The sequence below is a fragment of the Coloeus monedula genome (assembly GCF_965178545.1).
Source record: "Coloeus monedula genome assembly, chromosome: 6".
NCBI lineage: Eukaryota > Metazoa > Chordata > Aves > Passeriformes > Corvidae > Coloeus > Coloeus monedula.
The window spans coordinates 18959231-18983665 of NC_138786.1; the positions used below are offsets into that span (position 1 = coordinate 18959231).

Below are 24435 nucleotides of genomic sequence, written 5' to 3' on the forward strand. Positions count from 1 at the left end.
TCGCCCCCCACCCAGGGGCCAAGGTGCCAGCAGGCAGGCAGACAAAGGAGTGAGGAAAGAGGCAGGATAATGTTGCATTAAGGAGCCCACAAATGGGAAATCAGCCATGCATGTTACTCTCAGAAAGACTGTAATGGGACATCAAGCCCCAAGAGAAATACATGAGCCTCCCTCAAGGGCCATTGTCTGCCACATACAGGCCACCACCTCATCCTCCCTGGTACCAGAGGGACCTTGGTACATGTTCACATTGGAGAAACAGGGGGTGGGACGGAGAGGGAAGGTACCATACTGGAAGATGGCTCCAAGAAGGATTATCTGCCAGCTGGAGGGTGGCTGCAGAGCAGGTCAAGCAGCAGAGCACTGAGTCACACCTTTGCCAGCCTTTCCCCCTCCACCTTGGGCACATTCCGGGTCTCCCTCTGCACAGCATCCAATTTGTTTCCAAGCAGAAAGACCACAGCTCCATCCTCAATACCTTCCTGCAAGAGAAATAAAGACCCCTAGAGACCCAGCAACTCAGAGCAGATCCTTCCAGCTCAAGCAAACAAGACCTTCAGTGGCAGCAGGATCAGGCCCGTTAGATCATTAAAGGGCCATTCCTTCAATAGCCCCAGGGATTTGTGGAAGGAAGCTTGAACTAGGGAAACATATTCCAAATGTTTGGTATGTTCAGCTGGGATGGTGACAGAGGGGAGGCAGGACATAAGTGCCTCTCAGGAAAATAACAAAATGCCTAAAGAAAAGCAGCCCCATAGGCTATTCAGAATTTGGGATCAGGCAGAGCTTCTTAATAAGCACAGTAATTTTTGTATGTGCATTACTGTGTCTAATGTGCTGTCCTAAACTCAATGATCTCATGCTGAAAATCCACTGGCCAAGCAAGTTAAGCAACCTTGAACCCTTGTAAATTGTCTCTGCAGGAACTGTTATTCCTAGGCAATTCCTGGAGCCCCCCTACCTCTGGTCAAACTCTCTATAGTTCCACTGGCTCACTAAAACATGGGCAGAAGAACAGGGCTCAAACATATTTCCACACTCTAGTGCCCTGGATGACATACAGAACCTGAAAACAAAATAAACACACAGATGGGGAGAGGAAAAGAAGAGAGAGATTAAAATTTACAGATTTCATGTGGTTTGATTTTCTGTGGGCTCAGTTTAACCTTCCTCCTGAAAGGAACCCAATTTTCAGAGCCTGGTTAGTTTTAAAGATCTTAACCATTGATCTTTCAGAGTCCAAAGGCATAAGTGGTTGTTTGTTTCGGTTTTTTTCCCCAACAGGCTTGTGGAAATTAATAATATTAGAAACCTCCAACCTATACTTAGTCATTTCACTGAGACCTTGGTTTTTTGAGACTCAGCACAATCAAAACAAAACCACCCTTGAAAATTTCCCTTCATCTCTTGATCATCTACACACAACTAATTTAAATTATAAAGAAAGGTATTTTTGTCTCCCCAAGAAGATATAAGCCACAGATAAATGCTTTAAGTGAGTGTTTGGTGGAAAATCAAGAGTATTAACACATTGTTACCAAATTTTAAGATTAAAAAGGAAATAAAAAGGGCCACCTCCCTTTCCTGTGCATAGGCCAGACACAAGGAGATCTCCCTGCCTGAGCACAGGTGGGATGTGACCATGTATAGGAGATGTAGCCAGGGCACATGAGCTGCTTACAAACCCACACTACTGTTTTGGCAGGTCCCACCACATTCTGCCACAGAAAGAGCTCTCCCTGATTTAATGGGCCACCACTGGCTTTGTTACCTTCAACACAAAGCCCCTGGTCCCAAGCTGACCACCGCAGGCATGTGCTTTGATAATTCAGCTTCACAAGGTCAATAGGACTTCCCGGGGCACTGAAAAATGTCACTTCCAGACAGACTGTTGGAGCTGGTCTGGAGCAAGGGAGCAGCAGCAGCAGCAGCATTGGAGCAGCCCAGGTCCCACTCTCACCTGGATGCTGCTCATCCAGTTGCGCACCGCCACGAAGGAGCACTCGGCTGTGATGTCGTACATCACCAGGATCCCGTCTGCCTTCCGGAAGTACTGCTTGGTAATGCTCCGAAACCTGAGCCCAGACAAAACCAAAGGCGCTCTCAGCACCACTTGTGCAATGACAAGACACAGAATGGGATTATCTGTTAGTGCAGGCTCTCTGCAAGGCCTGGCAGCCCCTGTGCATGGTGTGTCCCTCAGGGCCGGTGCCTACACACAGGTGACAGGTCAGACCCCTCCACCTTTGAGACAGGCCACGCAGCCATGGGTGAGCAGGAATCTTGCCAAATGCATGGTGCTGAGAAAGCAAGGAGGAAGGCCTTTGTAGGTCAGGAAGAAAGAAGTAGAAGAATCTGTTTAGGTGGGATAGGAAAAGGTAATTTCCTATTAAAAGGGAAACTGAGGGAGAAAACATGATCTTTCTCTATGGTCTGGAAGAATCTGCAGACTAAGCTGTACCACAGTACAAACTAGGCATGCATAATGTCTGCCCCAGTGCTGCCAAAACAGCAATTAAGAATTCAGCATCAGCACAGTCTGTTTCCACTACTGAATCTATAAACCAATCCCATTATACATAACAAATCAGGAGCTAGACACAATTTCCAGGAAAAACTCCTGCCAGACATCTACTTTTTCCTGTCTGTACCACTTAAAACCACAGACTTGTCTTTTGTGAATAAATTCCAACCAAAGCCAACCAACCAAACGAAAACCAAACTAAACAACCAAAACAACAAACCCAAAGCTTACAATCTGTAAGTACTTCGTGACAGAGCCATGATATAACTGCACTGATTGCAAACTGATGGGATAAATTGCAACAAAAGTACTGAGATCTCACTAAAGAGCTATGTACTTCAGCCCTGCACAGGATAACAGACTCTCCTATTAGGAGCCAAGAAAACCTACAGCTGTTACCCTCCTGAACTCTTCAGGTTATTGCCTGAAGCCTGGTCTTTCTCAGTACAATAAGGACACAACTTTCTGGCACCTACCCAACTGAGAAAGCACAGACTGTATATCTTTGGCAGTCAAGGTGCACCTCTGGAACTGCCAGCCACACCAGATGCTCCACAAGAAACATCAAAGGTAGCATGCATCAGTCTCAGGGAAGTTACCGAGGAGTTCTTGCATGCTCCAAGGGGTTCTTCTATCTCTTCCTTAGGATACTTACTGTTGGACACCTCTAGTTAGAAGGAATTAATATTCCTCCAGAAGAAAAGGCTTTTGCTTTTTCCCAGGTCTCCTATTTGGTATCAGCACTGAGTCAAGCTGTCTCTTGTGGATACACATCTAAGACCTGCTAGTGCTGCAGGGGCCTGTACTAAGGTCCTTCTGCAGAGACAATATCTTGAATTTGGCCTCTGCTGTAATCTGGACTCAATAAAATGTCACATTTTATGTCATAGCAACTCCCCTTATTGCTCTGTTTCAGCATCAAAATAACCACAGGAGTCCCCTCAGAAATAATTATTTCTTCAGCATGAAGCTTAATTTTGGAAGAGAGAGTTACTTTTCAATAAATACTCCTACTTAGTACATTCCCACCAGCTCTGCATGGTCTAGCTGACTGAGACAGACAGCATCGTTGGCACAGTTTAGGATTAGAATATTCCCATGACCTTGGCTGCCCCCTGAAGGCCTGCCCCTATAACATATTTAGCTCAAAATACCCAGTACTTATTTTTGTCAGGCCCTTGAGGTTCATGGTCCCCTTGAAATAGCTTTTCATCTTAAGCTTCAAATTGTATCCTAAATAAAATGTAATTTACATGGAGGCAGTGATGGGCCTTCACCTCTAGTAGCAGATAAGGGTCAAATGTATCCTCTGCTACTCTGATCCTCACCAACAGTGCTGGTAATATCTAGAGATATCCCATGCTTTTGAAACTAGAGGCCTTCAAACGGGGAACCAGTGTTCACTGTCACAAAAAGCTGCACAATCCCTCTACCAAGGATAATCACTTCCACAAGTCTGTCAGCAGAAGGGACAGTGAAAGGGGTTGATAACCTCACTGATAGAGTCCAGCGGGGTAGTTCAAATCACCTTCCCCATGGGTCATGCTAATTCAGCTGCCTTTGACAACTGAATCAGATCTGCAAAGGTTCACAGTCCTTTCCACCCTTTGAACCCCATGGCATACATCTATGGACAGACTGCTTGGAACCACAAGCATGCAGGTCAGACACATGGAAAACTACTTTTCTGTCAATCCTCAGAGTGATATCCCCGAGCCCTGCTTCACAGCCACAGTTTCCAGAAATCTCTAAAGCAGACCTTTGCTGCAGGTTCAGCACTGGAATAGCTGTCATGAACCTGTCTGGTCCTTCTGAAGCTGACAGTTTTCCCAGGGACAGAAACCAGCTGCATGTACTCCTTCCCTTTCCTCCACTGAGCCTGGCAGAAATCTTACCTCTCTTGTCCAGCTGTATCCCACAACTGTAAGGCAACCTGGGTGTTATCCACCATCAAACTCTTCACCTGGTAATCGATACCTGTCGGGAAGGTAACAATGACTGTAAGGTAGTATGGGGCAAGAGCAGCTCACCATTACAACAGCCAGGCCAACTCCATTTAGTTCAGGGAAATTGCCAGATTGATTCAATATCGGGAGAGGGACCATCTTTACCTCTATCTGGACTATAGTACAGGCAAAAAAACATTTGCCCAGGCTGACTTTCCCACCTTCCTTATCCAGATGAGCCAGGCACACTATTACTTACCAATGGTTGCGTTGAGCTCAGCCAGGAACCTGTCATAGCAGAAGCGGTGGATGAAGGAACTCTTCCCAACACCAGAATTCCCTACAAACACCACTTTGAAGATGCGATCTGGGAAACAGCTGGCTCGTTCCAGTGCTGGGAACTACAATGGAAAAAAGGGATGAGGTTTTGACGAGCACAGTTGCAGGTGGTGCTTTGATTTAGGCATTGGACCCCAGCACTATAAACCTATGGAACTGGAGTTAGATGGAAAGAGAGTCAAACACCCTCAAGGCCCTAGCACAGGTGTTTAAGGAATAACCCCAGGTAAGTGCACTCACCCTGGTTTCGGTGCCAACAGGCTGTGCTCGAGGAGGTAGTGGAGCAGCATCCAAGCCATCTGCATTTCTTCTGCAGTCAGAGTCACCCTTCCAAGTCATTTTAAACCACTCAGGATCTGCTGCCAAGGGCCATCTCTCCTCATCTCTGCTGCTCTCTCCAAAGTTTGTGCTGCCTCCTTCTCCTGTCTTCATCCATACCCCATTGCCTGGGAAGTATTTACAGTTCTTTCTGTTGGGTTCTTCCACTGCCACATCCACTGGGAAGGTGAAGGGAGGGTCCGCAGAGGCCAGTTGTCTGTATTAAAGCCCACAGGCAGCACAGGTAGGGTGGGAGGGGGTGAGGAGATAGGGAAAGAAGGAGGTTGCAAATTCCCAAACAACCAACGCAATCCAATTAGTGTATATAAAGCTCTTGCAGGAACTCTATATATTCACTCCCCATACTCCCTGTGACTAAGACATTGGTGGCTCCCCTAAGGAAAGAGAGACAGCTCACCAGAGCTGTGCTGTACTCATATGTACTGACAAAGATGTCATTAATTTTAATAAAAATTGCCACTTTGGATTTTTCAAGAGTTTTTTGGCTTCCACTTCCCCAGTAGTGAAAAAAATGAAGCAAAGCATATAAAAGTAGCAAAATGAAAACTTTAAAAAAAAAAAAAAAAGTAACAATTACCCCTGTATTTTTGTTACTAAATACAATACAAAAAGAAGTAACAGACTGTGCCCACACAAGAGCAGGCTGATGCACCTTGCTCACTGAGGGTAGAGCTGACATGGTAGGTGGAGGAACAACCTTCAAAAGAACACCTAGAATAACCAATTTAAACTATTGGAATTATTGCTGAGGAACAAGGCAGCATCACTGGTTTTCCACTGTTAAAGAATTAGACAAGGAGTGAAAAGACCTAGAACTCAACCAGAGGGATTTATCCACCACAGATATCTCCATTGATTTCACTGGGCAGCAGATTGCATTTCAAAGCAAATTAGAGTGACCAGAGCTTACTACACTCAGTGTCTTCAGAGGCAGGACATCTCACCCCACCCTGCAACATTTTTCTCTTGCTATTAGTGCAGGAATCAAGACAATTCTTTCTCACTCCAGCAAGTACATTTCATCTGGGTTGCAAAATTCACCTGCTGCCATGCCTACACTTTTTTCCATGAAAGGGAGCTCACATTCCTGGTTTCCCTCCCTGCATCTGCCCCAAATGCAAGTCCAGAGCCAGGCCAGCTAGAACTTTTCCCTCTTGAAAATGGACACATAGTCTCAGGGGAATGGTGCCCAGCTCCCAGGGCTGGCAAAGTCACACAATGAGGGGCCTCAAAAGCCTCTTTAGTGGGGGCAAAGGGACAAACACAAAACTCTGAACAGTGACCCCAGATCCAGTGGATTTCTTTTCATGTTTCTCAAGCAATGTGGTGTGACACAGCACTGGGACAGAGACAGGACCAACAACTACTTCTCCCCTTCTTCTGTGATCACCTTCATTGCCAAACTTCTCCAGCTGTTAAGCCTTTCCAGTGGGTTTATGCCAGTAGCAGTTAGAAGGATCTTTGCAAGAAAGAATTGGGGAGGAAGATGGGAAAAGTTGGTTGTCTGATTTGATGGATATTGAATGGGTGTCAGTCACATAACCATGAAAGAGCTCTGCCTCAGACCTATCCAAGCAACCTCTCGCCTGGGTTCAAGAATCAGCCCCTCCTCCACAGTCCGCCTGGTTTTCCATCAGTCCATGAGCCAAGGAGCCTGGAGCTAAATTCTTAAGTGCCACTACCAGAATTGCAAGCATTAAAGGTGAGTTGAAGGTGGAAGAAACTGAGCCTAGACCTGTGTCTCTGGCTGGCACCAGGAGAAACTGGGGAGCAATGGAACTTTCTGCAGAGACCTGGTAAGAAACAGAGGAACGTGCTGCCTTTAAAACTTGTTTGGGGCCAGCAGTCGTGAGATCCAGCTCCAAGCCAGGTCACTGTATATTCTGCATGTAGAGTGGAAAAAAAAAAAAAAAAAAAAAGAAAAGGCCTTGGCCACACAGACGTGTTGCCTGCCCTGGCTGAAGGGAGGCCTGATGTACCAGGTGAGCACCTGCATAGGTGTAGAGGGAGATGGGCAAGATGAACCCATCTGGAGCCACGTCCTCTCCTCGAGGCTTTCAGCTGCCAGAAAGAACCCAACCCTTGTGCAATTCCTGCCCTCTCCCATGCCCCGGGGATATGAACTCTGGCATGAGGCACCAGCAGACAGGATTTGTGCCTGAGGATGAACTGGAACACTTGGGAGTTGATTCAGTCATTTCAAAGAGCTGTCTGACTCAGAGAGAGGCAGTCTTTGTGACTCCCAGCCTGTGAACAGTCCCAGACTTTCTGGTGAGATTTAGATTTGCTCCCCCCCCTTGCTGCAGGCAGAAGCAGCAGCAAGGCCACCTCCCTGTGGAAATTAGTGAACAGTATCCTCAGCTTCATGGTGAGCCAACACCACCCGATGCCAAGAGACAGCTAGAGCCACAGAAAAACTGCACCCCCCACCATGCTCCCAAAACCAGCCAGCACCAAGGTGGGAGAACCAGACACAGGACACAGCTTGACGACAGGGTACTGCAGTGGGCACAGGCTGACACCATGGACACGACACGACGCCCATCTAACCGTTTGACAGGCTTGTCCTCCAGCAGGGAACTGCCTAGCACTGACTCTTTCTTCAGCAGGGGCTTTTGGTTCTGAGGCACCTGCAAGGTGAAAAGAGAAGGAATGAAGAATGTGATTGCATCCCCAGTTCAACCACTCCCCACCTCTGTAGAGCACTCGGGAGGCAAGGCTGGAGCCCTGGCAGCCCCACACTGTGCAGTGGCAGTGCCTAACTAGAAGGCTCCAAGAGGTGAGCACAGGGCTTGCTTTTCTTGGTTCAGATAATTTAATTCCTGCAAGAAGCCATCACTGTTGTTGCTGCTTTCTCCTTCAGTTTTAAATCCATCAAAATTGGTGATGCCCCAAACTGAATTCTTCCTCTAGCCAGCCTGAGTTATTTCTATGGCTGGTTCTCCACTTGGTCTCACAGCTGAATCTCTCTTTCCCCACCTGCCTCTTTCTTATGCTGATGTTTTGCAGGACAGAACAATTGCCCCTTCCTCAGAAGACACTAGTACCCTTCCTCCACCTGTACTCACCTAGAGCTGCACACAAACCACAAGAAAGGAAGGAGGTAGCTCTGCAAAGGGTGATGCACATGCTCTGCCTTACAGCAACATCTCTCTCCATGCTTTCCTCCTACTTACCTCAGACTGAACACTTCCTACAGCCAGTATTTACCAGCTCCCCAGAGAAGGAGAAAGCGGGACAACTTCTCTCCCAACCCTCTTCCCCCCATACAAGCAGCTTTGCCATTCCCAGCAGAGTCACTGCTCTGGCCACACACACACAAAACATGAAGTGAGAGACAGCATGGAAAGGTGTCCATTGCATTGGCACTGGGGGAAAGGGAGATGCATTCAGTCTGCGAATCTGAAGATTTCTAACACGTCCTTACAAGTTATTTCTGGGGGAAAAGGTGGAGAAATAAGGGTTTGCAGTCTGCCAGATCTGCTTCTCACAGCAGTTTTGAACTGACCAAACACCTGCAGGCAGCTCTGGACAGGCCTTCCTTCATGCTTCCCACAGCCCAGAGGACTACAAAGATTATTTCTTCAATAGCCCTTACTGAAGGCTTATTTTAAAAGGCAAAAAAAATAAGAAGCTGTTCTGTTGGTCAGTACTCCCAGAACACCTTTACTGCAATGCAGTCTAACAAAAGGAGACACTCTGGGCTCCACAAAGGGCCTGACCCACTTAGGAACTTTGCAGGGAAAGAACAAAACATTTTTTACATATAAAACTGATATTCAAGAGAACCTCCAGCCACAGCAACAATCCAGCACTGAGAGGCTCACAAGTGGGGAGCACAAATCTTCCAAGGCAAACGACCCCCAAGTGTATAACAACACTCCAGTCAACACAGCCAGGCTGTGGTACAGACAACCAGTGGTTCTCCAGCAGGGACAGAAGAGGAAGTTTTCAGTGTTTGAGCAGCTTCACTTGAGGGCACCCTCTAGCCACACAGAAAGAAGGAAATTGTGTCACAGGCCACTGGAGCAGACTCACAACCTTCAAGTCACCTGTGGAGCAAAAGGACTCCCACACAATCTGCTCTGGCACCTTACCTGGAGAGGGAACAGCCTGCAGAGCACGTACTCAGGTAAGAAAGGAGGAACAAAGGGGGCATGTTTTGCCATTGGTTCTGCCATGCTTTATTGGCCTGCCAGGTTTGTGTAACATTTGGCTTTTCACCGGGATGATAAAGGGACAGATGCGACATCACAGCTGTGTAACACACAATGACAAGGATTCCACAACAGCACATGTACAAGCATTTTGGATGGGAAAGATTCTGGTTTACCACTGAAATAAAAATACATGTCAAATATAGTCAAAGTACCAAAAACACTCTTCATGATGAGCAGACATGAAATTTGCTCTGTTAACATAAAGCATGCAAGCATAACTCCACAGCCAGATGGGTCATGGGTGTGAAACTGAACCTGGAACCCCTGGGTCCTAAAAATACCCATCAGTGGTTTGCACCTAGGCAGAAATAGCCATATATCTCTATTTGTGACCCAGCCTCTCATCTGGGACAAGAGACTGCCCCACAGTGCAGCGGGGCCAGGGTCTGCCCACCCTGGCAAGGCCAGAAACTCTTATGAAGAGCAAGGTATTAAGCTGGGAACTGAGAAGAGCAAAGGAGCAGTGACTGGGTTGCTATCAGCCACATATAGCCCAACTCCTCCTTCCAACCACTTCCAAAATCTTTACTATGAAAGAACCTCTGTTCACCACACCTTAATTTCATGGAAGTAACTCTCCCCAGCACTAAGAGAGGGTATTAAGGCCTTGGGTTTCTTTTTAGCCTGTAAAAGCACTGATAGTGTCTGGCAGAGTGTGTTGCACACTAGGGATCCCCATCAGAAGGCTGGACTCTCCTTTTTGCTTCTGCAGGGAAATACTGCCATTTTCTCTCCCCCTTACTGTGAGACAGGCTGGAGAGCAGATCTTCTGCAGGTGTATGATGATAGCAGCATCTCTGCAAGCCCTTGGAGCCCTGCTTCGCTGCAGACTGAAATGAGAGTGGCCAAAGGAAAAAAAAAAACCTTACTCCAGTACAGGCTTCAACTGCCCAGCAAGACACAGCCTTGGTAGATGAGCAATGGTGGTAGGAGGAGTTCACCCTGCACCTCATTCCCTGCTGCCAGTGCCAGGAGAAGGGAGAAAGCAGCCCCTTCTGTGCTATGACTCTCTCTGCTAGGCTCTCTCTTGGGTCCACCTGCAGCAGCAGGTCTTAGCAGGGGAACGGGAGAAGAGAATAGAGGAGAAGCAGACAAGCTTTGCACACACAGAGGTACATACCTGAGTGGTCTCCACAGGCCACCTGCCCACCCATAGGAACCCACAAGCTGATGAAGCACAACACACGGAAAGAGGGGAAGAAACCATTTTCTTTGCCTGCTTGCACTGGACTCTGCTAGAGTGATTGTGTTTATGGCTTTTCCAAGAGGGAGCAGGAAGCTCTGGTGTACACACACATAGTTAGCAGCTTTAAAAATCAAGACTGAGGAAAAAAAAATCCTCCAGATTTCAGAAACACACACACGTCACCTCTATCCAAAATTGTTACTGACATTATTTTATACAGCTCTCCACCTGGAGAACTCCAGCCTCTGGATAGAGCAGGGCATTTTGTCTCCTATCTGGGCACAATCCCTGTGTTTCCTTCCACAGTCCCTTACACACCAGTCAGAAAGGCTCTCACATTCTATCACTGCCTGTCCTTCCTGCAAAGTCACCTACTTCCAGATCTGCACATGGGGCATGGTGGCAGAGCAGGCAAAGACATGGTGGCAGGGATGGGTCCAAGAGGACAGAGCAGCTGTGCAAGTGACATTTGGGAATACAAAAACTTTTTAATGAAAAAATAATAAGAAGTAAAAATAGACCACTGTGCTTATCTTGGTGACTGGGAAAGGCCAGATTGACAGTTCCAGATGAGAGAGATCCTGCTTTCTCCTGGTTCTCTGACACAAGGCTCACTGCTGTACCCAGCAGAGTTCATAGGAATGGGAAGCTGCCCCAGAGAAACTTTTGAAAACATCTGCTACAAACTCAGGGGGTCAGAAAAACTCCAAAACCTTCCTGTGCCACTCCATGCCAGTCAGCCAGCAGCACATCTGGGAATCCATCTTCTTCCTCACCACCCAGCTCCAGGATGCATCCAGCTTCTTTCCCTCCCTTGCATGTGCCCAGTACCTGGCACAACACACAGACCCCACGTGTGCAGCAGGCAGCACCCACTGCAGCCCTGCACAGGGCTGTGTGACAGTCCCCAGCCAATGTGCCTTGGGTTAAACCCGGGCAGCTGGCAGCAGCAACGAGCAGAGCCTGCCTCCAGCAGGGACACAGAGGTGCTGCAAAGTCTGTATTAAGCACAACACCAGGCCCATGAGCTCTTGTCATTGTCCCCCGTGGAAGTGACAGGCCCCCGAGTGGTGACAGCAACAGCAGCAGATGAAAGGAGGGTGGTTGGGAATTAGGGTTTTCTTTCTTAGACTAACCAGCTTCTTGGCTTCAAAAGCATCTCGCTCGTCTCGAAGTTTCTTGTTCATTTCTCTGCTCAAAAGGAAGACACAGGAAAGACACAATGAGATGCTTATGAAAAATGAAGTAAACCCCAACACTTGAAAGTGAGAACAGAAAGAGAGCTTGGGAACAGAGATAAAAATGTTATTTATGGCCAGACATGTTGGGATTTCCATGTAACCCAGCTGAGGTAATGGGCTCTACATGGTTGCCTTAGCCAGCAGGAAAGACAAAATTCCTCCAGAGGAGGGATTATCTAATGAAATAACAGTCTGTAATGTGCCAGAGCTGGCCAAATTGCACAACTCTGTCTGGACCCAGAAAAACAAGCAGAGTTTAAACACTGTTTGAATACAATCCTGTAGCTTTCCGTGGGAGAAACAAGCGCAATACTGAAACCTCAGCCCCTTACAGGCATAAGAGCTTGGCATTTCCCTCCAGCCTTCCCCAGTTCTCACCTGAGGAGCTCCAGCTGCCGAAGGAGGCTTTGTTTCTCCTTCTGCATGTTCTTGGAGACTCTAAACACATCCCTGAGAAAAAGGCATTTTAAAAAGGGGAAATAAATTAATGGGAGAGAAAATAAAAACATCCCTCTCTCAAGGACACTCAAAGATAAGGGCCTGCTCTATGCTAGGAGAATTCAGAGGAAACAGCACTGCTCTGGGAGCTGGGATGGCTGGGTTGTACCACAGCTCTCCTCCAACATGAGAGCAGGCAATTCATCCTCTCCACTTCCTCAGCTGCTAAAGATGGGGAGCATGCTTGCTGCCATCTGGATCTGAAACATTCCAATGTTTTATATATGTATTATTAGATATAACCCAGAAATGAGAACACAAGTGATTAGAAGAGGATCTTTAACAAGAGCATTATAGAGGTGATGGTGAACTGGAAGAAGCCTCCTTTAGGCTGAGGAACATCTGCATTTTTGTACTGATTTTCTAGAACATATTCATTTCCCACAAAAGGTAGGCAAGAGGTAGCAGTATCACTCTCTGTTTAGGCCCAGAAGACCATTGGGATGTTTCTCCTTTTTGCCAAAAAGAGACAGGCAGTCCTCTAATGACACCAAGGCTCCAAACTAGGGATACTTATTCTTTAACTGCTTGGCCACCTTTCCTTCTCTGTGTCTTTGCCCCTTCCCCACCTGTCCTTTTGCTCTTGCTCAAGCTGAGCCTCCTTCTGGAGCTTCTGTAATTGTCCCTTCACTGCCTCCAGCTCCCATTTGCTTTTCTCCAGCTCTTCCAGCAGGTTTTCATTCAGGTGCCGGAGCCTTTCATTCTGTACACGGGTCTCCAGCTGCTCCGAGTTCAGTGACTGTAGCTGATGTTCCAGCTGCAGTGGGAGAGGAGGAGGATGAGGAGGAGTTAAACACAGAGAGGAAGCGGTTTGTGCTGCAATCACAACTGAAAAACAAGCTGAAAAAGCATATGTAAATATTGAGGTAGAAGGGGGTAAACACAGCTTAAGTCTACAGGGCCACCAGCAGCATCAGGAAGATGAACTGGAAGGAATTCTCTCTCATCACACCAGCACTGGGGAACCAAGCAATGCAATTAGGCACAGCTGAAGAAGTGCTTCAGGCAGCATGAGGAGCCTGATGCTGTCAGGTACTGTAGGAATCACAGTGCAAATGAGGGTCAAAGGAGGACTGGAAAAATTTGGATGGAAGCAGGACTGTGTCTGTTGGGACTTATTAAGCACAGCTGCTGAAATGAATCCTCTGGTTTAGGGCTTTCCTGAGCCCATGGCAGCTGAGAGGAGGATATATTGAGGTACTAGGGGCACCTCACACTACACCTGGAAAGTGAAGTGATTGGGTGGCCTTTACTACTGCTGGAGACAGGACCTTGGGCTAGAGATGTTGTTTAAATGCCACCACGGCACAGCTGCACTCTAGGCAGCACAAGCCCCCAGCACAACTAACAGAGCCTGATTTGGGAAGTTCAAAGCCTGCTGCCGTGTACTCAGCCAGTGACTCAATTCCTTACAAACGGCTGGCATAGGCTGGGAAAGAGTCACAGGGAGCCGCCAAAGCTGCCCATCTCAGATGACAAGTAGGGCATTCCAAGGGAGATCATACTGACACTGCAGCATCCAGCCAGCCACACTGGCTAACCAGGGCCCTCTGCTGAAGCTGCTGCTACACAGAAACTGCAGTACCCATCTGAGAACTTACAGCCCAAAATAAAAGTATGCAATCCATGCTTATAGAAGCACCAGAAATCAGGTCTGATCAGGGTAGCAGGTGGCAGAGTCAGCCTCCACATTTACACCTTCAGCCTGTCTTTTCTCTCAGCCTACTTTCTTTCCCTCTCAAAAGAAAAATAAAGCAGCACACCATGGCAGAAGATTTTTTTTTTCCTTGCTACCCTCCTCTCTGCCAGCACACATGTACAACAGTCAAGAGCAGGAATGAATGGATCTGACCTTTCCTAGCTTCCTTGAAACACAAGCCCTACCTGTATCTCCCCACTGAGGCTAGAAGAGCAAGCCACACCCAGCTTTGTCTGGAGTCCTCCAGGCCTGTGGACACTGGGGAATATTTCAGCAAGACTACATTTGCTGAGCAGTGAAGCTGAGACTAAAAACCAGCAACCCCTGCTTACAGCCTTTGGATCTTGCAATAAGCCAAGGAACAGGCTTTAAATAAAGCACACCTGCCCCTCCCTATGAAATCTCCCTCACGTACAACTCTCCCGTTTATGTGGTCTGTCCTTGAAAGTGATACTGTGGAATAGCACCATCACAGTACTGGTCTTAGGCCACAAGAGGGACCCGATTATCCACACAGCTCAGTACAAGCCTCAAGAGTTAAGAGCACCAGAAATGACCATTTGAGTAACAGAAAGTGTACATGCAGCCCAAGTGTTCTGCCCTGACCCTCAGCGAGAAGAGATGCTACCTAGGAAGTGCATGCCTGGGCTCCTAACTATGGTCCATTCCCCTCATACAGCCTTCCCATCTAAGGTCCCTGGACTAGGGATGTTAGAGGCCACACCTCTGACTGTTCCTCCTTTCAATGAATATTTACAAGCCTATTGTCCATTTGTTTGTCCAATTCATTTTTGAACTGCTGATATTGCCTGCCTCCTGTGGCCAAAAATCCAGCACTAGTCTCTGTATAAAGAAGTGTGTTCTTCTAAATCAAATTCATACTGGTCTCACTGAGTGTCCCTCACCTTTGCTGTTGCAGGATTTGGGGAATAACAGTTTTGTGTGGACCTTATCCATCACTTTTCTGAGTTCATAAATCTCACATGTCTCTTCCCTCAGTTCTCTTCTCTCCAAAACCAAGTCTAAACTTTCCTGGTTTCTCTTCCTAAGACAAATTTTCTGTTTGCTCAATCATATTAGCACTCTGTACCTTCATACTTGAGAAGGACACAGTAGAATTAGAGGAGACCAGAACTGCACACACTAAATGAGGCACATCGAAGATGTGGACAGCAGGAAAAATACATCCTCTATCTTATTCTCGATATCCTTCCTGATGGCACCTCAATTGTGCTGGCCTTTCCAGCTGCTGCACAATGAGCTGGTGATTTCAAAGAAGTGCTGTTTCATCCACATCACAGCTAGGTATCCAACTGGGATACCCCCAGTCTCCAGCATCTTGCTGGTACCTGCCATGACTTGTTTCTGTGGGGGTCACATCTCAGTTCTTGAGATACCAAGTGAAAAAAGACATCCGGAATGGACCATCCCATACAAATGTCCATGCCCATGATGGCAGACTAAAGGAAAGCCTGTGCTGTGATCTTTTATGTGACTGATTAATCAGTATGTCATCAAGTGCCCAAATGCAAGTATACAATATGTACCTCTAAGTGTCACAGAACTGTTCATTCCAGGTCATTTTGGAGCAGCCAGAATACAAAAACTAGAGAAATCTGTCTCTTTTATGTCCATACACATCTTCCCTACACAACGACAAAAGGCTTCAAACTCATAACTTTGAAATTTTTACCCCATCTTCCTTGCCAGTATTGTACAGCTGATAGGAAGATTGTGCCAAGAGAACACAAAGCAGGTAAGAAAATGAATGCACAAAACATTCACGGAAAGGCATTATAGCTGAAGACAAACCAATTATTTGACAAACCATCTCAACACCTTCAGAGGCACGAGAGAACTACACTAGCCAGAGCCAAATTATCTAGTGCCAACCCTCAGCAATGAACACCATTTTCCATCAGAAAACAGCTCAGCAGAAAGACAGAAGAGGGGATGTGCTTTGTTAGAAAAGGTTTGGATCCCATACCTTCTTCTGGCGGTAGAGGATTTTTTCCAGCTCCTGCTCTTTGTTGTGCAATTCCTTCTGGAGCAGGTTACTCCTGTCATGCCTCAGTGCTTCCTGCAGAGGTAAAGATACACAGCTGTGCACAACACCCAGCACAGTAAGAGCTGTTCCTTGGCCAGATGAGCCGCCACCTCTACTTCAGACCAAAGGAACGTTGCCTTCAAGCCGAGAGAGAGAGAAGGTACCTGGCAGACCAGCCTCTCCCTTTCTGCTTTGATCTGTTGCTCCATTTCTTCATAAAGGCACCTGACTTCTCGATCATGATCTGACTCCTTCCTACAAAAGACAGGTGCACGCAGGTCAGGAAAGAAAAAGAATACAGAAAGGAAAGAGGAGGGTGGAAACAGATTCCTACTAACAGCTGTGTGGCACTGAGTGGGATTTTAACCAGACTGAAGGTTATGGGGGAGCACGGATGCAGAGCAAACCCATGGGGATCAGACCAGGATAGAGTCATTCTATTACAGCAAGAAATATCTGTGCATCCTGTAACCCAGTCTCTCCTTGCATTTGAGACAGGATCCAAGCATCAGCTGGCTCCTGGCAGCAGATGGCCATGATATCCTCCTTACCTCTTCAGTGCTTGTTCCATAGACTCCTTCTCATGATTCACCTCCTTTATGTATGATGAAACACGCAACAGAAACTCTTCTAAGTTGGATAAGAGCTCTGGACGCTCCTTTCGTAGCCGAGCCCAGAGCTCCCGAATCTCATGTGGGCTGGAGCAAGCATACAAAAGAGAAGGAAAGCAAAAGAGTTACTGTGTCATCTTATGGACTGCTATTCCAACTCCAGCATGCACTCAGGACAAACTGCCATTCTCCTGTGATGATCTCTGTTACACGATTACAGCAAAGGGGGAAATTGGACGGTGACAGAACATGCATGTGAAGTGGGATCTATTGTGAGGTCAATATAAAGGAAGTCATCTGAAAGAAGAAAAGAAAAATAATCTAGGAAGCAAACGTGGAATGACTGCTTTTCCAAGTATTCATCAATAATACATTTGGTGTCTACATCAAGACTTGAAGAAATGAATATTCAGCAAATTTGCTGTGTTATGGTCAAACTCTTACAGCATGCAGTTTGGCACACATCATTGGTGTTTTTCTTACACTCAGACTGTACTGCTGGCTGCTACTGTCCTCCTTATTTTTTTTACAAGTTTGGAAACTGAGGCACAAAAAAAGATGCAGATTTGCTCAATACAATAACAATGGAGAAAGCCCTGGAAAACCAAAGACATCTTTTTCTGACCCTGCAATAATGATTACACTGTTTTGACATTTAATTCATGGCAACTTGAACACAGCACTTACAAACTTATGCATTCCCAAAGTGTCTTGTAAGCCTGCAGACATCACTTCATGTTTCTTTTTAGGGAAGAGCTTTTTTTTTTTTTTTAGATCATGAAACACTTTGGAAAAACTGCCTTGAAAGATACAGAATAATTATAGTCAGTATCCAAATAGGTATTTTTCTTTGTCTATGTATTCATCTCCCTTAGTATTCTTTGGGAAAACACAAAAGCAAAACAAACCAACCAAAAAGCTTTTGATTTCCTCTGCCAGTATTGCATGACAGCCTTCTTTTTCTGTACCAAGTTAAAAAAGTTATAGCACTTCATCAAAACTTCATGTTTTAGATAAAAGAACATATTGAGTCCTGTTAGTAAATTAAACCATTTCTTTCTAGAGAAAGCAGTGAAAATATTTCAGATTCCTGCTCTCACCCCAATTATCTTCTGTTTGATATTACTGCTTTACAACAGCTGGTTTGCACAAAGTTGTGACATGAAGTAGCTACTGAACTCATTGCATAAAACTGCCAGTAAATGGTCAAAATAAAACACAAGATAATTCCACTTTAAGACTTCTGCTTGTCAAAGCAGAGTTATAAACAGTAGACACTGTTTTCCCAGAAAGGTAACATGGCCTTTCACAGTGTCATCCTGTTGTTTAAAACATAACAGCTTCCCAGAATATTTTCCAGACAGAAGTTGTTTAGCACTAAAAACATGCAGGTGCTTTGCATCACAATGAAAATAAGGGGAAAGAAAAGTCTGTTTTGTGACAGATGCACCTCTGAAAGCAGCAAACTCCATCACTCTCAGCTTCTGTCTCCAATCCTGTCCACCTCCTTCCCTAACCTGGACTGCTCCCTGCAAACTGGCAACACAGTTGGAGTACAGTGCCTGAAAAGAAGGACAGCCCAGATGCAGTTGGGCACCTCAGGCCCTGCAGGTGTGCCTCAGGAAGAACCAGTTATGCATAATGCTTCATGTTGGAAAGCCTAAAAAAAGGCTGGATGACACTGGCGCCAGTAGACTCTACTGGGGCTACATGCAAGGGCATCTCACTGGAGCACCCCTTTTCCCAGTTTATCCTTTCACACTCTTCAAGATCAGCCCAGCCCCAAGCAGCTCCTTGAACACAGATCCTTCACAGAGACTCTTACAAATGATTGTCTGGAAATACGTGAACAGTCACACACCATTTTGCAACAGAGAGCACACTCATCCTCCTTACCTCATCTAACCCTCCCATACTTCTTTTCATTTGCTGCCTGTGCTGGACTTGTATGCCACCAGCTGTTCCATTTTACAGCTGTGTTATGAACTCAAATTTGGGAAACTGCGAAAAGCACTGAGCTAAATGTAATTGGTAACTGATGAGCAAACCCAGACCACACTGCATTTGCTACCAAGCATCTGAAAATCCAAGGCAGCAGTACAGAAATCCCAAGCAGTGCTTCAGAGAACAAGCAGCTCAGTTCACCTCTTTGGTCTGTTTTGGTACTTTGAAGTTTTGGTACTGCAAGACCAAGACAAGGCAGAAGCAATGCCATGCGACTCCCCTACTTACTCTTCAAACAACTGGGCTGCTCCAAGCTGCTCCATCATGGAACAGAATCGTTTCTCTTCATCATCATCTGCAGGGTCGAAGTCATCTGACCAGCCTGACTCAAAAGTCTCCTCGTGTCTGGAGTGATCCATTCTCCCAGCCCCTTGACACAATTCAATCCCTATTAACTTTCCTGGTGGAAGGTGAAGAGAAGAAGAATAAAGAAAGTCAAATTGGATGTCATTTAATATGCTGCTATTTACATGGCAGCCTGACAGAGCTCCATGAGAAGCCTCCTGCATGCTGCTGGTGTAGGATACAGCTCCAGGTCAGTGAAGAGCCTCTGTTCTGACGTCCTGAGTGATGTCAGTGGCCGTTCCACAGTGCTGGGGCTGAAACTGGCTCCCAGCCCAGCCACAGGCTGCCGGGCTCTGCTCACATCTGTGCGCAGATGAGCTGGCACCCTCGGCCCTGGGCGCTCAGCATGTGGCGAGCGGCCACTCCACTCCCACAGAGCGGCGCTGTGGGCTCAGGCGCCGCCGATCCCACAGGCTCTCTCCGGGACTGCGTGCCGGCCCCGAATAGTACCATGCTGCAGTTCCTCAGCTTAAAAACTGGAGAGGAGGGGCTCATTACCCCTCCCTCCTCATGTGCTACATCCATTCTGAGTCAAGCGCTACACAAGGACAGCCTCTTGTTGGGATTGTGTAGAACAGAATGAACTCGCCCTCTAAGCACCTCCTCCTGCCCCATCCCACGTACGGATAGCTTCCAGCTATCTGGATTGTGTTTCATGCTGAGACGCTAATGCCACAAGAACATCCTGCTATGCAAGGCATGTGACAAATACTGGTGCTGGGAACAAATTCTTCTCAAAGAAACAGATCAAGCAATCCTATCCGAAACACAGGCCCTCATCTTGTATACAGAGTCAGGTCTTCAGCAGCAGCTACTCTTCCTTTCCAAAATACATCTGCTTGGTTCAAAAGGCAGAAATTACTTTTCCCAACTATAAGACCAGGAGTCAAGAATGTTCACAGAGCACAGATGAGAAGACACTACTCTAAGGGGAAATATATCCACCATTATTATACTTCAAAGGACTCAACTCTACCTCTTCTTATCTCCATAAATCCAGAATTTAGCTGCTTCTCTCCCACTCCTAAAATGTGCTGTAAAAAAAACTTGCAGTGTGGAGATAGATACTTAGTTAAAACCTGATAATCAGACAGTTAATTAAGGAGAAGGGTTTAGATTAGGCACTTTTGAGAAAGAGTCATTATGTCTCATTATCTCTCTTTTGCAGATGGGAAAATTGAGGTGGAGAATGATCTGAAGATTGTTTTGATATCCTAGAAGAAGCAAGGAACCGTCTCAAGAAGCAGACTTGATTGCAGCTTGAACTGCTTCCCTTGATTTCCCCCCTGCACACTCCAGAAAAAAGACAGCCAGGCCAAAGTCTTGAGTTAGGGGAAAAGTCTGAAAAGGACTTCAGTGATGCAACACACAAAGAATAACCATGAAGAAAAGAAATACAGAAATTAAGTGTTTTGCCTAGACTGGAGCAAGTGCCATGGAGCCAGGCTGCCTACACAAAGAGAAAACTTGTCTACCTCTCCCAGCAATGGGACTGAGGCAGATGCCCTCATGATGTCCATCTGAGGCTGTGCCCATGGGACAAATGCCTCATGCAATGAGATTTGGGAACAACCAAGTCATAACATAGAGGGCACTGTGGATGCCAGGGTGCCCAAATGGTGCCCATTCACCGCTACATAGTGCTGGACTGAAAAGCCCCCACTCCTGACAGAACTCGTTTCTGCCAAAAGCAATGGAACCAGCCAACAAGGACAGAAGCACAGGGCAGGAACAGCTGTAGTGAGCAAGCACACAGTGGGTTAAAACAGTCCCTGAACAGGCTGGCCCAAGACACAGTTTACTGGGTTTATTTAGAGGAAAACTTTGCATCTTCTCCTCTCACGGTGGCTGTTCCTGAGCATTCAAATTGCAGCACTAAAAAGCCCTCACTCCCAAGTTCTAAGAAAGCCAGGAGAAAACACAATCTGAGGAATCAGGACAGCAAAATTCAGGAGTCTCTTCCATCACTTCTGAAAACCCTACACCACCTGTGTTCACTTGCTTTGACCTGATCCACTTAACACCTCTGCATGTCCAAGGAAAGCACTGACAGGTGCAGATTTTCTGAGAGCTGACAAGGCAGCTGAGCAGGTGTGCTGCTGGGTGAGGACTCTGGCCAAGGATTAGTATTCTCCTAGTGTTTGGAAAAGACAGCACTAAAAAGAAGATAAAGGCTTATTTGCCAGTGTTCTAAGCCTACCAACAGGACTCCTGTTAATGCCCTTGAACAGCACTGCTACCAGCTGGAGACAGTTGCCAAGAGGCATATTTCCATGCAGATGAACAACTGTGGATCAGATAGCCAGGCACAGCTCACAGCATGTACCCTCTCCAGCAGGAGATGTTCTGTGGCTGGCTCTACCAGGTAGGCAGGTAACAGCTGTGGGAGAAGGCAGCACAAAGCCTCCAGGAGGGGGATACACATGACCCTCTCCAGTGATGCTCACATGAGCATGGGGCATTGTCCTGCATAGCTGGTGCAGCTTCAGCAGAACCACTGCACTTTCTTACCAACAAAAAACATCCTGTCACAGGTGGGCTTTTTCCTTCCTCTGCCTCTGTGCAGTCCTTACCTAGACCCATGCTGAACTCCACAGGTGTCAGGTATCCCTTATTATTCTGTTCCAAGCTGTCAAAAACTGTCTCCAGCTGCTCAGGGGTTAGGGGGAGTTCACTCTGGAGCCGCTGCAAAGACAAAAGAATGAACAAACTTGAGGCATGGCTCCAGTCTTCCTTGTGACTGTCCCTGCCATCCTCAGCTCTGGCCCACAGCAATGTGCCCTTTCAGCACTGCATCCTGCCCAGGGTGCAACAGTCTGCCAGCACAGCTGAGTGATGACACAAACACCTGTCTGGAGCCATTGATATGTTGACTTGTTCCATTACTGGATGATTCAACCAGGACTTCAGAGAGGGAATTATTTTGTTTGGAGAAAGTTCAGCCTGTTTCCTCCCCCACTACAGAAACACTGCCTCTAGTTCACTGCCTGCCTCCCTCCATTCCTGCTCAAAGGTGGCACTGCCAGCCTCCTGTGACCACTGCTGCTCCCAGGAGAGCTCTCTCTGGGCACATCAGGTACAGCTCCATCTCTTCGGCCAGGGAGGGAGGTCAGACTTGTGGGTATCTGGATTCAGTTCCAAGCTCTTGCAGGAAATCTTGCAGCTCCTAAGGGAAACGCTCAGTCCATAACAGCGAGTTAGCTTTCTTCTGTCACCTTCTGCCTGCTGGGACTGTATCACTACTCCCTCAACATGGACAGGGAGCAGAGCAATTCCCCTTGGTAATACATGGGCAGAGCACCCAGTGTGGAGGGACACCCAAAGAAACAAATAACAAAGGGGTGTAGGCTAAAACCTAGTAACTGTCCATTAAATGTGCAGCTTTAGATAAAAGCTTAATAAAAAATTATTAATGTAACTATAAAAATTAGGCATCACACAACCCAAAGAAAGTGAGTCAATATTTAAAGCAGCATGAACCTGTCAGGTGTTATTTACAGATGTGGGGAGAGATGGGGCAGGAGAAAAACAATCCACATGTAACCTTCCTGATAATCCTTCAAAACAAAACTCACAAAGAACTACAGGGCTTTTGCTAACAAGTACTTTTTTTAACAGAATGCACCAAAACACATTATTGTAGAGTAAAATTATAGTTCAGGTCTAAGGTGAGTTTTTGGATCGGGCTTTAGCTATGATTGTATAATTTTTTTGTCTCAACTTTTTTTGTGAGAGGTTGATGGATTGTTCATCGTGAGGTTTTTGGGGGGGGGGGGGGGGGGAGTTGTTGTTTGAGGTTTGTTTTTTTTTTTTTTAATTAAACCAAAGATTTTTTTCCCCTCCAGCTTTCCTATCTACTGCATGCTTGATGTTTGTAAGAATTGTCATGACATTTTTTATTTTATGCATTCCTTAAAAATTTGGAATTGCAGTCCCACTTGTCTCAGGAATTCCCTGGAGGTGCAAGGTCCTCCTGGGACTTTTAGCTCCTAACAGCTGGCTGTGCCAGAGTTTGGTCTTAGAAATCTGAATAAGACAGAGACCACATGCACACCCACACATGCCAAGAGTGAAGGCATGCCACATTGTCTCCTGTTCTGCAACCCACGACTTTACAGATCCTCCCAGGACAGAGGAAGAACTTTTTCCCTCACCTGCATGTCCACCTTGGTGATAAAACCCTTCTCATCCTTGTCACACAGCTGGAAGAGCTCCCTTGCCTTCTCAAGCATCTCCACCTGTACATCTTCCAGTTTGCTCATTTGGCCAGGAGGAGAAAGATGAGGAGCCACCTCATCCTCCTGACCCCCTTCCTCTTTTCCTTCCCAGTGGACGTATCCCAAGAGCACTCCACTCTGGTTCTCCATCTTCTCAAAGTCTTTTCCCCCAGGGCAGGGCCAAACAGAAGAGCTGTGGTGCAGGAAACAGAGAAAACACAGTCAAACATGACCCTCCACTTCCAACCCACACATGATATAGTTAAATATCCTCAGTGGTTGAAAGAACAACATTCAGCATCCATATCTGGACTAGATAACCTTTAAAAGTCCCCTCTGACACAAAATATTCCATGGTTCTATGAAGTGAGCAGAGGGGGGAAAGGAGTTTGTGTCAGACACCACACTGAGGTACACACCACATGTAGGAACACCCTGTACGCAACATGAGCGTAACTAAGCCTTCCACACACCTGTAACCCTCCACCAAGCAAGGAGGCTCTGTTGCCATCTCTCCTCCCCTGCCTCAGACCTACAGGGCAGTCCGAGTTCTTTGCTGGTGAAAGCCAGGTGCCAAGGGAAGGTTTCAGCAGAAACAAGAGGGTGGGAAGGGAATATTGAAGCACACAGGTAAATCTGCATGAGAGCACAGCGATAGTCCCGTATCAGCTGAGACGGGGCCCAAACACTGCGAGCTGCTCCTCTCTGGTCTTGGTTCCTCTGGCAATAACACATACTTTTCCTCCTCTTGTTGCTTTTCTGCACCACACCTCTGAGCACCAAACCTGCATTAAAACTCCAAAAACCCAGAGCAGGACAATCTGTGCAAGTGGTAGAAGAATAATGTCTCTCCCAGCCCCCTCCCAGCCAGGTCCACTGTCTGGCCTTCCACCTCTGACATTTTCTTGTTAACGCTTTCCAAATAGTAGCTCCATCTTTTTTTTTAATGCTGTTACAGTAACAAAGAAAGGTCAGACAATTCCTACACTGGGAAAAATTTAATAAGCTGGGCACTCCTGACCCCTTGCCTTCAAGCCTCTGTTTTGAGAACTTATGAGTTGCCAAACAGAATTTTAATCTGAAATGTTCACCTTTATAGGAAGGAAACCACAAAACTATGGAGACATTTCAGAGGCCAAAGAAAATATTTCCCATCACTTACAAGTACCTAAGCAAAAAAGAATGGGAGCACCCATTTAAGCACAGTACTGAGATTGTA

The 24435-nt window shown here is 46.6% G+C and overlaps 1 protein-coding gene across 3 annotated transcripts in view; it reads right to left on the reverse strand.

The window, feature by feature from the left end:
• The window catches only part of CRACR2B (calcium release activated channel regulator 2B), a 46265-nt gene that overhangs the window by 3581 nt on the left and 18249 nt on the right, over window positions 1-24435 (reverse strand). For all 3 annotated transcript variants that reach the window (XM_082283597.1, XM_082283595.1, XM_082283596.1), the window contains exons 2-16: window positions 23154-23409; window positions 21573-21684; window positions 18883-19054; window positions 16591-16737; window positions 16204-16294; window positions 15980-16072; window positions 12863-13050; window positions 12174-12245; window positions 11691-11745; window positions 7699-7778; window positions 5050-5344; window positions 4730-4871; window positions 4420-4501; window positions 1961-2075; window positions 375-482 (exon numbers count right to left, since the gene is read on the reverse strand). In XM_082283597.1, the coding sequence (XP_082139723.1) occupies window positions 375-482; window positions 1961-2075; window positions 4420-4501; window positions 4730-4871; window positions 5050-5344; window positions 7699-7778; window positions 11691-11745; window positions 12174-12245; window positions 12863-13050; window positions 15980-16072; window positions 16204-16294; window positions 16591-16737; window positions 18883-19054; window positions 21573-21684; window positions 23154-23366 (1965 nt within the window). In that variant the 5' untranslated portion in view covers window positions 23367-23409. The remainder of the gene's footprint in view (window positions 1-374; window positions 483-1960; window positions 2076-4419; window positions 4502-4729; window positions 4872-5049; window positions 5345-7698; window positions 7779-11690; window positions 11746-12173; window positions 12246-12862; window positions 13051-15979; window positions 16073-16203; window positions 16295-16590; window positions 16738-18882; window positions 19055-21572; window positions 21685-23153; window positions 23410-24435) is intronic.